We start from the raw sequence: 14,706 nt of genomic DNA, 5'->3' as shown, positions 1-14,706 counted from the left end.
ATCCTTTTTGGTCATAGGATGAAAACTATGGGCCATCTCCCTGTAAAATCACATAGGCACCAGGTCCATACTTTGCCAGGAAGCCTTGAGGGAGTTCACAGGCCTCCTGATGCCCACTTACACATCCCCTTGAGAATCTGAGGTCACCAGAGGATAAAGACCCTCCTGAAGGGCTTCCCTAGTGGTCCAGGGGTTAAGAATCCGCCTTGCAATGCAGGGGACGCTGGTTCGATCCCTGGTCCGGGAAGATCCCACATGGCAAGGAGCAGCTAAGTCCATGCACCACAGCTCGTGGGCCTGTGCTCTAGAGCCCGTACTCCGCAACCAGAGAGGTCACTGCAGCCAGAAGCCCATGCCCCGCAACTGGAGACTCCGCCCTGCTCGCCGCAACTAGAGAAAGCCTGCATGCAGCAGTGAAGATGCGGCACAGCCAGAAATAAAATGAAAAAAAAAGAAAAACACATGTAAGGACTCCCCGGTGGCCTAGTGGCAAAGAATCTGCCTCCCAGCGCAGTTCAGTCCCTGGTCCAGGAAGACTCCACGTGTTGCGGAGCACCAAAGCCACTGAGCCGGCGTGCTGTAAGTACTGGGCCCACATTCCACAAGAGAAGCCTGCACACCGCAATGAAGACCCAGCACAGGCAAAAATAAATAAAATTTTAAAATTAACAAACAAAATACATGCCGTCTTTTTTTTTTTTTTCCAAAGACCCTACTGTAGAAAAAGCCAGTGAGAGAATGAATCCCAAGTCTTGCTCTCCCTCCCCATGCCTCCTCCTGCCCTTGCTGGCCTGGAAAACATTCCTGCCCCAGGCCCTTTGCACCTGCCACCCCTCTGCCTGGCATGATAGGCAGACACCTGCAGAGCTCCCTCCATCCCCTTCTCCAGGTTTCCCCTCAGATGACACCTCCCCTGAGGGCTTGCCTGTCCAGCTTTTGTCATCTCCCTGTCTTTATTCTGCTTCATCTCAGAGCACTTATCACCTCCAAGTGTGATTTTATACTTACGCATTTATTTACCTGACTCTCCTCTCTCCCCCACACCATCCCCAGGAGCATGTGAGGGCCAGGAGGCCAGGAAAGGTTGTTCTTCACTCCCTGTGACATCTCCAGAACATCACCCAGCACACAGTAGGTGCTCAGTAAACTTCTGTTGCAGATACCTTCTTTATTTCACTAGAACACCAGTTTCAAAGGCTGCCTGGGCCCCAGGCTCCTCCAGGAATCCTTTGATCTCCAGCAGATGTGTAACCAGCCACATCTTAACCTTCAGTTTCAGAGATTCCATCACAAACTCCTGAGAACCGCTGAGGGGAATACAGGCAAAGAAACTTGCAAAAGGCAGAGGTCAAAAGTGGGCAGAGGGACAGAGTGAGGTATCTAGGCACACACTTAAACACCCCAAACTCACCATATTCATACACAGAAACAACACACCTGTAACAGGCGTGAACCAACCATCGGGCACATAGACACAGCCAAAGACACACACACACACACAGATGGCTTCAGGGAAGCACGAAAGTGTCCCTGTCTCCCAGAGGTGGGAAGTTGCCGGGTGGGGAGGGGTGGTCTGGAGCAAGAAGAGAAAGTAGAAAAAGGGGTTTGGTGACTTCCAGCCTCTGGTTCTCCTCTGATCTGTCTCACAGTCAGAGACAGACAGACAGACAGGGAGAAAGAGAGAGCAAGGAAAAGGTGAGGCGGGAAGGGGGCCGTGGGGAGTCTGGGGGGTCTGGAGAGAGGCATAGATGTATGGCGAGGGGGCAGAGATGAGAGTGAAAAGGAGAGACACAGCGAGAGACAGAGACACAAAGAGAGAGACAGGAAGACAGACTTGAAGATCTAGAGGAAAAGAGTGAAGCAGGGAGATGGAGAGAGAGAGACGGCGAAGGGTGGAAAAGGGGGAGAGAGAGACAGACAGACAAGGACCCGGGGCGGCCGGGAGGGGGAGAAGGCGGAGAAGACCCGAGCGCGGCGGGGGGAGAGGGGGCGCCGCGGAGAGAGGGAGGCCGGAGGGGTGGGGACCCGGGCGGACCAGACGCGCGGAGGCTCCCGTACAAAAAGCCGCCCCGAAAGCGGCCGCAGCCCCGGGGAGGCGGAGGGGGAGGGGGCAGGGCCCCGGACGCCCCCGCCCCGCCCCGCCCGGCCCGCGGCCGAGCCGCCGGCGGACAGCGGGTTAAGCATCTCCGCTGTGGAACTTCCGGATGTGACCGCAGAGAGAGGGAGAGACCGGGAGAGGGGGAGAGAGCGAGACGGAGCCGCCAGCATCCCTCCGGCCCGCCAACGCCGGGACCCCGCACCGCGCTGGGAGCCGCCGCGCGCCCCCCGCCGCCCCCCGCCACCCGGGCCCGGGCCCCCCGCGCGCCTCTGTCCCCCGCCTCGCGGTCCCCGGGTCTCGGGCTGGTTCCCTCCTCCCAGGACCCGGGGGAGGGGCTGGGGGCCCCGGGGAAGGGGCCTCGGGCGGCCCTCCCTCGCCTGCTCGCCCCTTCCCTCGCCGTGACCCCCGCGGGGGCAGGAGGCTGGGGGTCCATGCTCGGAGCCTCCGCACTGCCGGGCGCCTGCCGCTGACAGCGGTGGGGGTGGGGGGGCCGGGCACCCAGCCTCCTGCCCCACCCCCTGGCGTCGGCACCGCGGGCCATCTGGGGCCGCTGCCCCCGGCTGCGCCCTCCCCGCCGGCCAGGCCCTGGAGGGACCCGGGAGCTGCCGCCGGCATCAGCCCATGGCCCGGAGGGTAGGTGTGAGGGCGGGCGATCTTGCGCCCCGGTCGGTCGTCGCACCCCCACCCCCCTTCGCATCCTTCCATCGCCTCCCTGGGGAGCTGTGGCCCCCTTCAGCCCCGCGCGCTCGCTGCCTTTCTCTCGTCCCCTCTCCCTGCCCCTCAGTCTCCCCTTCTCTGCCCCGGTCTCCCCCTCCATCCCAGGCGCTTTATCCCACCCCCTTTCTCTTCCTGCCCTCCCCCATCCTTCTCCCACGTCTACTTTTGTTCCAAGTCCTCTCGGAGGGTTAGGGGTGGGGACAGGGCTGGGGAGGTGGATCTGGCCAGGCAGAGCCGAGGGATTCTCTCTCTCCTGGTCCTGGGGGATGAGAGGTCAGCGAAGAGGTGAGCATGCATCTTTGGAAGTGGAGGTGGGGGGTGGGAGGGGACAGGAACACCACAGGATTCCAGGCCGTCCTAAGATGTGCCGCGATGAGCGGTGGGGGGCGGTTGGATTCAACTTCAGGACTCAGGAGAAGTTAGGAGAAGAGGGCAGAGACACACTCAGAGCCCTCCGCTATGACAGGAACGCTGAAACTCCCCCCTGTTCAGTCTCTCTGCCTCTTCGAACCTCAGTTTCTCCCTCAAAGGAAAGGGTGGGACCCGGGTGCCTTCAGATTTCCCTGGCTTCCCCGGTGCGTTTGCTTCTGTGATGATAGGAGAGAGAAATCTCAAGCTTGGCTTCTCTTTGGGGCGGTCCGCACAAGTGGGTTTGTGTGGTTGTGCTGGGTTATACTTGGTTTCAACAAGTGTGTATTGAATGTGTGCCAGGCACGGTGCTAAACGTCTGATGCCTTCCTTCCTTCCTTCCTTCATTCATTCCTGAGCCTGGCTTTTGGCTGTGTGTGTGTGTGTGTGTGTGTGGGTTCACATGGGGAGTGGAGTGTGACAAGTTGTTAAGATGCACTCAGATGTGCATACTGGCCTGTGAAATGAAATTGAAGTCGGGGAGATGGTATGCGTACATCTGTGTACAAACAGTGCACTGCTTTGATAGGCAGTGTCCATGAGCAAAAATCAATCTCTCCCTCCTGCTCCCCTCTCTCCCCTCCTCTGCCTCTCGGTCTCCATCTCTCTCTCTGTTCCTCCTGTATCTTCTCTCTGTGTCCCTCTCCCTCTCTACTCCTCCCTCTGTCTCTGCATCTCTCCTTATCTCTTGTCTCCTTCTCTCTTTGCCTGATTTTTTTACCCTCTCCCAACATTTCTCTCTCTGTCTCTCTCCCTCCCTCTAAGCTTTCTCTCTCTCTCTCATTTCCCTCCCAGTCTCTCTCTTCTCTCCCCTTCTCTCTGAATAGCTCTCCCCTCCTCACTCTGGGAGAAGCTGACAGTTACCAACTAGCCAATCCCTGATGCCCCGACCCTCAGATCTGAGACCTGGGTCAGTCTCCCTCCCTTGGACCCTCCTGCCCATACATCGGGAATCTCTGATGGGACATTTTTCACAGTCCTTGGGTCCGAGTGAAAGCTTGAGGAGGGAGCCTTCAGTCCCACCCGGACAGCTCTATGCAGACAGGAGGGCAGGTGGCTGGGCAAGGCGGGGGCATCTCCTGGGTGAGAGGGTAGGGAGGTTTCTTGTTGTGTCGACACCTCCCTGGGGCTTCCCCTCTCACCTCCCCCCCAGTACGATGAGCTGCCCCACTACCCCGGCATCGTGGACAGCACCGCAGCCCTGGCTGGCTTCTCGGAGGCAGTGTCCTCGGCACCGAGAGCCCCCGGGCCCTACGGCCCCCATCGGCCTCCCCAGCCCCCGGGCTTGGACAGTGACGGCCTGAGAAGGGAGAAAGATGAGATCTATGGGTGAGTGGGACAAGGCTGAGGGCTCTCGGGATGCGCCCCCGCCACCCCGTTTCTTTGTCTCTCTGGATGTGTCTCTCTCCTTCTGCGTCTGTCTCTCCACCTCTTTCCTCTGGGTCTCCTGTCCACCTCCCGGTTGCACCATACCTCCCAGCCCCACCCCACCCCCGCCCACCCCTCGTGAACCCTCTCTCCTCCTGCTTCCCCCAGCCACCCGCTCTTCCCGCTGCTAGCCCTGGTCTTTGAGAAATGTGAATTGGCCACGTGTTCTCCCCGTGATGGGGCTGGGACTGGGCTGGGCACACCCCCGGGCAGTGACGTCTGCTCCTCCGATTCCTTCAACGAAGACATTGCAGCCTTTGCCAAGCAGGTGGGCATGCACCATCCTCGGTGTCCCAGGAGAGCCAGTGAAGTGGCGGGGGGCGTGGGCAGGAGATGGGATGTGCCCTCCCCTGCCTCTCTCTTTCTCCCAGGTCCGCTCCGAGAGGCCCCTCTTCTCCTCCAACCCAGAGCTGGACAATCTGGTGAGACCTGGGCCCTCCCCAACACCCCCTCCTCCAAGAGGGTCTCCTGTTCCACCCTCCGTAGCCCTGGGGTTGATTGTGGGAGCCGAGAGGAGACCACCTGACCCACATCCTCAAATAGTGATAATTTTTGCCATGTGCAGTGCAGTGTAGCTTAGAGTTTGTGAACAGGGATTCGATGGCCTCAGTTCAAATCTCAACTACACTTACTAGTTCTAAGATCCAGGGCAAGCAGGTCTACCTCCTTGGGCCCTTTTTCCTCATCTGTAAAGTGTAGCTAGTAATAATTTCTATCGTGTAAGGCTATTGTGAGTATGTGCGTGCTAAGTCGCTTCAGTCGTGTCCAACTCTTTGCGACCCTATGGACTGGAGTCTGCCAGCCTCCTCTCTGTCCATGGGATTTTCCAGGCAAGAACACTGAAGTGGGTAGGATTTCCTCCTCCAGGGGATCTTCCTGACCCAGAGATGGAACCCACCTCTCTTTTCATCTCCTGCATTGGCAGGAGGGTTCTTTACCACTAGCGCCACCTGGGAAGCCCCATTCTGGGTATATATTGAGTCAATGCCTGGCACAGATTGGGGACTCATTAAGTTAGCTAGTTCTATCAGTCAGCAGAACAGAGTCCACACCTAAATAAATGAAACCACTTGGCTGCAAAGGAGAGAGGAGAGGAGAGAGAACAGAGAGAAAGAGAAGAGAGGAGAGGAGAAGCAGAGAGGGATAAATACCCCAGCTTGTACCTTCCTTTCCTGGTCCAGCTCCCACCAGGGCTTCCTATTGGCTGAACCCTTTGGCAAAGGACTCTGGGAAATGTAGTTTTCAGTTGAAGGGTGGGACCTAGATCAGAGGCCACGCAGGCAAAGGATGGGGTGTTTTTATTAGAGCTGACCTTAGCTCACACCTCTTGTGATGAGTCCTCTTCTGCCTCTGGCACCTCTTGCTTCATTTCTTTATTTCTGATCTCAACCTCACACTGCCTTTTCCTTTCTCCTGGGCCTCCGTCTCTGTGGTCAATTTCTCTCTGCCTCTGTCGACTGGTTTTTGCTCTTTGTACTCTCTCTCTGTCATCCAATGCACTTCTTCTGTCTCTCTGTCTCTGTTCCTCCTCCTCCTCCTCGCCTTCTTTCTTTCGCCTCCGCCTCTTCCTCCTCCTCTCTGTCTCCCTCCCTTCTTCCCTCCCTCTCCCCCCTCCTCTGTCTGTTTTCAGATGATACAGGCCATTCAAGTGCTCCGCTTCCACCTGCTGGAGCTGGAGAAGGTAAGTGCTTCTCACTTCCCCGCACAGCCTCCCCTGCCCCCCATCCCTCCCCTCCTTGCCCCCTCCGCCCCTCCTTCAGGCTCTCTCCCTACCAGAGTTGGAGCAGGCGGCCACCCCCACCCCGCGCACCCCAGCCCTGGCCCCCGGGTGGCCCCCCCAGAACCCCGGTGCCCCCTCAGGTCCACGACCTGTGCGACAACTTCTGTCACCGCTACATCACCTGCCTCAAGGGGAAGATGCCCATCGACCTGGTCATCGAGGATCGGGACAGCAGCTGCAGAGAGGACCTCGACGACTGCCCGGCCTCCTGCCCCAGCCTCCCAGACCAGGTGGGCTCGGCATGGGGCAGCAGGCACTGCCCTGCCACCAAAGGCATGCCCAGAGAGCCGGGGGTGGGTCATGCGCACCATGACACAGCCTCAGGCAGGCACAGCCAGGCACAGCCTGACCATGGGATAGGCGCCGACGGTGCCACAGCTGTGCAGACTGCGGTACAGCTGGACGGGAGCACGCACGAACACCCAAACAGCTGCAGGTACCCCCTGTGAACTGGGCTACACCCACACAGGTTCACACACAGCCACATCTCACAGCCAGTTGATAACATGCATGCACTCTTAAACACACACAGCCCAGCGGCATAACAGGGCCGTAAATCTCACAGCCTGCCCGAGACACTGCCGTTCTAAAGTGTGTGTGTGTGCGTGTGCGCAGTGCACAGACCCCAGGCACAAAATAGCCACCCACACGGCCCCAGCTCCTGCCATACAAACTCAGCTGCAGTCACACTTAGACCCAGAGCAACCACGGTGCCTGCCCACAGGCACACACATGTCACCCCAGTCCCCTAACAGTCGGACTTCAGCTGGCGTGGGCACACACCTTGCCAGTCAGTGACCACGTGGCTCCAGATCCATTCAGTCTCAGATGCCATCAGACAGCAGTTTCATAGACTTGAGCACCCAGGTAATAGTCACACAACAGCCATGCAGATCCCAAGGAGGCCCACGCCCACAAGGCAGTCACGCTATCAACACACTCCACAATTCTACAACACGACACCCGCCCCCAGATACAGGCGCATAGCCGCACCACAACTGTGTAGACTTGAGCATGCGCAGACAGAAGTCACAGGTGAGCCTCTGCCCATGAGTGCGCGTTCTAAGTCGCTTCAGTCGTGTCCGACTCTTTGCGACCCTGTGGACTGTAGCCCACCAGGCTCCTCTGTCCATGGGATTCTCCAGGCAAGAATACTGGAGTGTGTAGCCTTTCCCTTCTCCAGGGGCTCTTCTCGACCCAGGGATCAAGCCCACATCTCTTGTATGCCTCCTGCATTGCTGCTGGAGTCTTTACCAGCTGAGCCACGAGGGAAGCTCAACAACCCATAATACGCACCCTCTCAGTGGCACACCCTGTGCATGTGCTGACCCGTTGCAGCTCCCTCGGAGGCACAGTCACATTCCATATCTTCACTCAGCCACCAGCACACTCCCGTGGCCATGACACCTCCCTCCAGATGCACAGAATCATGGAGTCGCCAGGCAGCTCATGCAGGAATCAGGATAACCACACACACTCCCGGCCCTTCTAACTAAAGCCACCAGCTTAGAAAACTAAACGTAGCCTTGCCCTCGTCAGATACAGCCACTTGGCCAGTCCCGAGAGTGACACAACCATGCTCAAACACCGCTGTGTGTCTCAGCTCTGCCCAGGTGACGACCATGTCACAGATGCCTCCTCTCCAGGGTCGCCCTTGCCGTGATGGGCAGGGACGTAAGCACGTTTACACTTACATGCCTCACGGCAGACTCGGGACAGCATCGGGCACACTGATGTGCTGGTGGTAAAGAACCCGCCTGCCCATGCAGGAGATATAAGAGACACGGGTTCGATTCCTAGGTCGGGCATGGCAACCCACACCAGCGTTCTTGCCTGGAGAATCCCACGGACAGACGAGCCTGGTGGACTGCAGTCCATAGAGTCACAAAGAGTCGGACACGACTGAAGCGACTTTACACGCATGCACCCACAGCATCCGAATGGATCCAGAGCCAGAAGGGGAGGGTGACAGTTCGAACGATGCTCAAAAGCCTTCCGACCTGATGATCCTACCGTCTGCACACAGCCCATCCCCAAGGCCCACACACTCTAAATTCCGCACAGATGTTCTGAGCGCAGAGGAAACTTCTCTAAGCCACCAAGTGTTTCAGGCTGAGCCCTGGCAGATGATACATCCACTCTGGGTTATTTGCGGGGCTGGGGGACTGATTACAACGCAGTGAGCAGGGTCTAGGACATTCAGCAGGGGAAGGGCTCACCCTGGGGCTCAACAACTGCCTGTGGCTGTTTCCACCCCCATTTTCGCCCAAGCTGCCTCCCAACAGTTGAACGATAGTCTTGATGATTTTGATGTATCTATCCGGGTCGGTAGGCCTCCTGGGACACAAAGCTGGGACAGAGGTGAATTCAATGCATCGTCAAATTCCTCAAAACCTGTAGGAGTTTGGATAAAGAAAATATGGCTCTGGACTCTCTGATTTGTAATTTGGAGCCCCCCAAATCCCTGAAAACTGAAAGTTGGTAGGGTTTTTTTTCCCCGTTTAAGTTTAGTGCAAACTCATTTGGCAGCAAAATCTGACCTGAACTAATGAGAGGCTATTTATAGCCCTTATTTATTCCACTTAGTTAAGTATTCATCCATTTTGCTACAGAAATGTTAATGAGTTTGATGACGAGGTTATGCCCCATTCCCTGCTGTGGGTGTTAGGAAATACATGGCATGGGCATGGGCACTGGTTTTACTGCTGAAAGATGTGGAAAGTTTAGAATTTTGCAACAGTGCTGGTTTCCAAGGATTTCAGATAAGGTTCGGGAGATCTGTACAAGCTCATCTTTACTGAACAGTCGCTATGTGCCTTTATGTAAATTAACTCATTGAATACCACTCTGGGAGGGGGTAGGTTGGACGGTTATTGTTTTCCATTTTTCCAGTTGAGGCACAGAGAGGTGCAGTGACTTGCCCAAGGTCACACAGCCAGCAAAGAGACAGAGACAGGCTTCACACTCAAGAGTCCTAGCTCCAGAGCCTGTGGTCTTAGTCACTGTTGTATATTGCATCCCAAGCTTTGACACTGACTTCCAACTCCTACTTTCCAGAATACTACATGGATTAGAGACCATGAAGACAGCGGGTCTGTACATTTGGGGACCCCAGGTCCATCCAGCGGGGGCCTGGCCTCTCAGAGTGGGGACAACTCCAGTGACCAAGGTAAGAGACTTGAGAAGCAGAGGGGAAAGGCAGGGGTCAGGCTGCGGATTGCAGTTAGGCAGCAGGTAGGACTTCCAGAGGGGCAAGGGTCACTGGGGTGTGGTGTGGTGCCTCAGAGGAGGGTTCTGGGTCCCTCTGGCCCCCCACTTCCCTGTCCACAAGCACAGCATCCCTTCTCCCCACTCAGGAGACGGACTGGACACCAGTGTGGCCTCTCCCAGCTCTGGGGGAGAGGATGAGGAGCTGGACCAGGAGCGGCGGCGGAACAAGAAGAGAGGAATCTTCCCCAAGGTGGCCACCAACATCATGAGAGCCTGGTTGTTCCAGCACCTCTCGGTGAGAGTGCTGGGGCCCTGGGCACGCGATGGGCAGAGAGAGAGACGGGGCAGGATGACTGCCTAGAGACTGTGACCTGGAGATGGGAGGCTGAGGCAGGGGGAAATTGAGAGAAACTCTCAAGCAGATGGGAACTGACAAGAGCAAACATCCGTGGATGCCAGCTGTGTGCCGGCTGCCACCAAGGACTCCTGACTCGTTCAGTCCTCCCCTCCAACCCACCCACCCATTCGTCAATCATCCACCATCCAGCAAAACATATCCTTCTGAGGGCAGGATGTTATTAGCTCCATTTTGCAGATGAGGAGATCAAGGTCTCACGCCCGAAGTGGGTTCAAATGCCGGCAGTTTGGCCTTAATCGCTGCACCCCTCTGCCTCTCGGACAGGGATGGTAAAATACAGACAGGAAGATAGACAAGGGGAGGCTGAAAAGAAGTTGGGGATGGGGAGATTTAGGGAGCACTGAATCAGAGCAAGAGAGACACAAGGGGAGATTGAGTCACAGAGGGGGAGAGCCAGCCAGCCAGACACAAGGAAGGATAGAGACTGGGACAGGGAGAGACATACACAAGGACCTAATGGACTCAGCAAGGGCTGGTGCTGGGCTTTGCCTCCCTTCCCCGGGGTGGTGGAGTCCCACCCAACCCCAGCTCCACCTCCCTAATGAGAGTTGGCTAATTAGCCTCTAATTGCTGGAAGAGGTTGTGGGGTGGGGTTGGGGGAGGTGATGCAAGGGTAATTGCCCAAAGCTTGGCTCTGCCTCCCTCCGTTGGGCTCTGGGGAGCATAGAAGCTTAGACATGAAGGCTCTCCCAGCCCTGCCCCCACCTGGGCTCGCCAATCCCTCTGGGGAATCTGGGCAGGCCAGGCCTTGGGGATCAAAGGGCAGCCTGGCAAGCCGGGTAACTCTCGCTGGTGGCTACAGCACCCGTACCCCTCAGAGGAGCAGAAGAAACAGCTGGCGCAGGACACGGGGCTCACCATCCTGCAAGTCAACAACTGGTGAGTGACACAGGAGGCTTGGGCGGTCCGTGGGCCTGCCCGGGGTGGGAGGCCGGGCGCTGTCCGCGGTGCTGAAGGAGGCCCCGCAGCCCCTCAGAGCCTCTCTTCTTCCGGCGGCCCCTGTTATGTGTCCTCTCTAGCCCACTCGCTCTCTGCCTCTCAGTGTTCATTTCGGCCTCTCTTCTACTCACTCTTTGCACCCTCCTCCGTTTCCATGACCCCGCCGCAGGTTCATTAACGCCCGGCGTCGCATCGTGCAACCGATGATCGATCAATCCAACCGCACAGGTACAGAGAGAAGGTGGGGACAGGGGGGCCTCGTGTTTCTAGGGGAGTGCCGAAGCCTGGACCAGGCATCCTGGGGCTCAGCCTGCATCCCTCAACAGGGCAGGGTGCGGCCTTCAGCCCAGAGGGCCAGCCCATGGCGGGCTACACCGAAACTCAGTCACACGTGACCGGCAGGCCTCCAGGTAAGGCCCCGCCCCCTTAACTAAGCCGCACCCCAGGGCACCAGGCCCCGCCCCTGAACAAGATGATGCCCCTCCTTCTGGGATTACGGTGTTGAAATGCTTCATTTGCATAAGAGGGGAGTTGGAGATGCAAACACAGGTTTCCTGCTCCGTGTTTTCCTCCCAGAGTTTGCTTCTTCCAGACTTCACCCATCCAGCGGAAAGCTCCATATTCGCTTAAAGGACCAGCACCCTCTTAAACACGCTTTCCTGGTGGCTCAGCAGTAAAGAATCCACCTGCCAAAGCAGGAGACACGGGTTCGATCGCTGTGTCGGGAAGATCCCCTGGAGAAGGAAATGGCAACCCACTCCAGTATTCTTGCCTGGGAAATCCCACAGACAGAGAAGCTTGGCAGGCTACAGTTCACGGGATCGCAAGAGTCAGATACAGCTTAGCAACTAAACTACCACCAGCCTCTCAAATGATGACTCAGCTTGTCCTGATAGAGGATTCTCTTCAGGAAAGAAGTGGGAGGGGCATATGGAGGTGTCTGGTGAACACCCACTAATATCCTACTTTTGTCTTCCAGGATCAATGGGGATGAGTTTGAACTTAGAAGGAGAGTGGCATTATCTATAGAGGCTGAAGTCAGGAGAAATGTGAGTGTCCTAGGTCTAGGGACATTGGGTTGGGGGTTATGCTACTCCAAACCCTTTGTAAGACCTTCAGACTCCCGTAGTGAGCCCACCCAGAGCAGGGTGCCCAGCCCTGTGCTGGGGACACAGCAGTGACTATGCCACCTCAGCTCTGCCCATGTGCAACTCACAGTCCAGACAGGCCTGCCCCTAGACGGTAATGACCTACAGTAAGCAGGGCTGGAAGGAGGGAACCCAGGAACTGGAAGAGCCCAGAGTGGGCACTGGACCCAGGCTGGGAAGTTCAGGGAGGGCTTCCTGGAGGAGGGGACTTTGGATCTGAGACCAGGAGAATACGAGGAGTGAAACAGGAAAGGAAGGAACAGGATATGCAAAGGCTATGAGACAGTCCTTTGGGCCAGACCCCTCTTCCCCCCACAACCGCTCAGGCCGGCTTGAGGTTGGTAAGTCAAATGGGTAAGTAATAAACTCAGGGCCCGTAGAAAGGCTGGGAGATGAGAGTGGAGACCCGCGAGGGCTGACATATGGAGGACTCTGGAAGCTTGAGCCTGGAAAGAGAGATGGACAGGTTTGTTCAGGGCCTGGCGGGTCCATGGGCATCACAGCTCTGCCCTGACCAACCATGGACAGGAGGGCCCTGGTCCCAGGGGACCTCTGGGACAGCAGTGGCGGAGGGAGCATCTCCTCCTGCTACCCCAGGAAGCTGCCTTTTCTCCTCTCTCTCCACTCTTTTCTCTCTCTCCCCAAACCTTGCCTTTTCCTTTGTCTTTCTGTTTCTCTCACTCTTTCTCTTCCACATCTGCAGCTCTGATTATCTCTGTGTCTCTTCTCTGTCCTGCTCTGTCTGTCCCTCTCGCCTGTCTCTATCCCTTTATCTTGACTGCCTCCCTGTCTTTTCATTTTTCCTCTCTGTCTCTCTCCCTCTCCCATGTCTGCCCCGATTCTCTGCCTCTGTCTCTCCCTCTAGGGTTGATGGCACAGGAGGCCTGATCGAGGTCCAGACCCCTCGCTGCCTCCTGACTTGGCTTCTCCTCTCCTCCTCACAGACCCCACCCTCTGGACTGTGACCGCTTCAGGCTCTTACCTGCTTCTGGTTACCACCTGGCCCACCTCCTACGCACCCCCCCGCAACTCAACGCCTACCTCCCTGGGACCCTGCTGTGACATGAGGGGCCTGAGTGCCCACTCGAGGGTCTCTCACGGACAAAGACAAGGCCTCCCAGCCCTGCACCCCACTGTGCCGTCACCTCTGCTCAAAACCCAAGCTGAGATCTCAGGCCTGGGTCTTCAGAAGATGCTGGCTGGGGACCCGCAGGACAGAGAAGGGATTGGGGGTGGGCTGGGGCCATCAGGGAAGGAAGGTCACCTGGATCTGACATTTGGGGAGGTTCCCTTCATCCTCCCAGCCCGCCACTCTCTTTCCCCTCTCCCCCTACCTCCCTCTTCTGCTGTCTTCTCTTTTTTTTAATGATAAAGTCTTAAAAAGCCACCAGTCTGAGTTCGTGGGTCTCTTCCAGGATTCAAATTCTCATAGTGTGAAGCTCATGAGTTGCTAATTATAACAATAATTGATAGTCTGTCCCCTGCTCTCTCCCCAGGCCCTCCGCGTGTATCAGTCAGCTCTCACCATGTAACAGACCACACCAAAGCTTCATGATTCAAAAGGCCAATTAACTTTTAGCTCATTTTTCTATGGGTTAGTGTCCTAGGCTCCGCTGGGCAGTTCTGGTGGCTTCAACAGGGCTCTCTCGTGTATATGTGCCCAGTCACGGGTCAGCGAGGAAGCTCTGCTGGTAGGCAGTGGGGACAACAGGAGTGACTGGGCTGCATGGTGACAGACCAGCAGGCTGTTTGGTTTGTTCAGTTAGAATACAGGCTTGGTTGGACCCTAAGAGAGAACAGAGGGGCTCGTGGCCTCTTGAGGCCCTGGCTCAGATCTGGTCCATCTCCACTATCTTCTCTTGACCCCCAGAAATATGAAGAGCCAGCCCCGATTCAAAGGAAGAAAAATACAGTCCACCCTTTACGGGGGGTGTGTGGGGAGCTGCAAGCTCAAATCGAAAGAGATGTGGATAGAGGGAGGGACAAAGGACTATTGCATCCACCTCCCACGTGGTGGCTCACAGATGGCTTTCTCCACCTGCCCCTTGGGAGACAAACAGCCTAGGAGGTGAGGAGCCTTGCCCGTTGAGAGCAGTGCTGACCAGTGTGGGTTCAGATCCCGCCTCTGCGACATAATGGCTCTGGTGCATTGAACAAGTAGCTTCACCTTGCTGGGTCTCAGTGTCCATATCCGGAGAGTGGGTGTGCAGTTATCTACCTGATAGGATGGCTGTGCTGGTTCATGGAGGTTTCCCGAGGGAAGGGCTCAGAAGGGCACCTGGCAGGTCATCTATGCTCACCAAAGGCAGAAGCTGTTATTTGTCACTGAAGAGACTCAGTCTGCCCGCTGATGGGCAGACTGAGCCAGCTGGGGCTCTCGGCTTACCAGAGCTGCCTCCCCAGAGAAGACAGACGAGGCGGGCGCCACGCTAGCTCTGTTCCTCCCACTGTTTCGCTCGCTCTCCATCTTTTTCAGTTTCTGTCTCCCCACATCAAGCCCCTGCTCTGAACTCTCTGCCTCTTTTCTTTCTGGGTTTCGATGACCTGTCTCCCTAGGAGG

General features: G+C 56.8%; 1 protein-coding gene across 1 annotated transcript; it reads left to right on the top strand.

The window, feature by feature from the left end:
• Positions 1-2,719: 2,719 nt before the first annotated feature.
• MEIS3 (Meis homeobox 3) lies at positions 2,720-13,188 on the top strand. The gene is made up of 13 exons (XM_068992186.1): positions 2,720-2,731; positions 4,377-4,552; positions 4,760-4,919; positions 5,023-5,073; positions 6,282-6,332; positions 6,512-6,661; positions 9,489-9,600; positions 9,788-9,936; positions 10,862-10,938; positions 11,168-11,226; positions 11,325-11,408; positions 11,978-12,047; positions 13,091-13,188. Exons 1-12 carry the CDS (start codon positions 2,720-2,722, stop codon positions 12,025-12,027), a joined length of 1,131 nt encoding a protein of 376 aa, XP_068848287.1. The 3' UTR covers positions 12,028-12,047; positions 13,091-13,188.
• Positions 13,189-14,706: the final 1,518 nt, after the last annotated feature.

Source organism: Capricornis sumatraensis, chromosome 20, assembly GCF_032405125.1.
Source record: "Capricornis sumatraensis isolate serow.1 chromosome 20, serow.2, whole genome shotgun sequence".
In the NCBI taxonomy this organism is placed as follows: domain Eukaryota; kingdom Metazoa; phylum Chordata; class Mammalia; order Artiodactyla; family Bovidae; genus Capricornis; species Capricornis sumatraensis.
The sequence above is the reverse complement of the archived record's forward strand: the minus strand, read 5'-3'. Positions and strand labels throughout refer to the sequence as shown.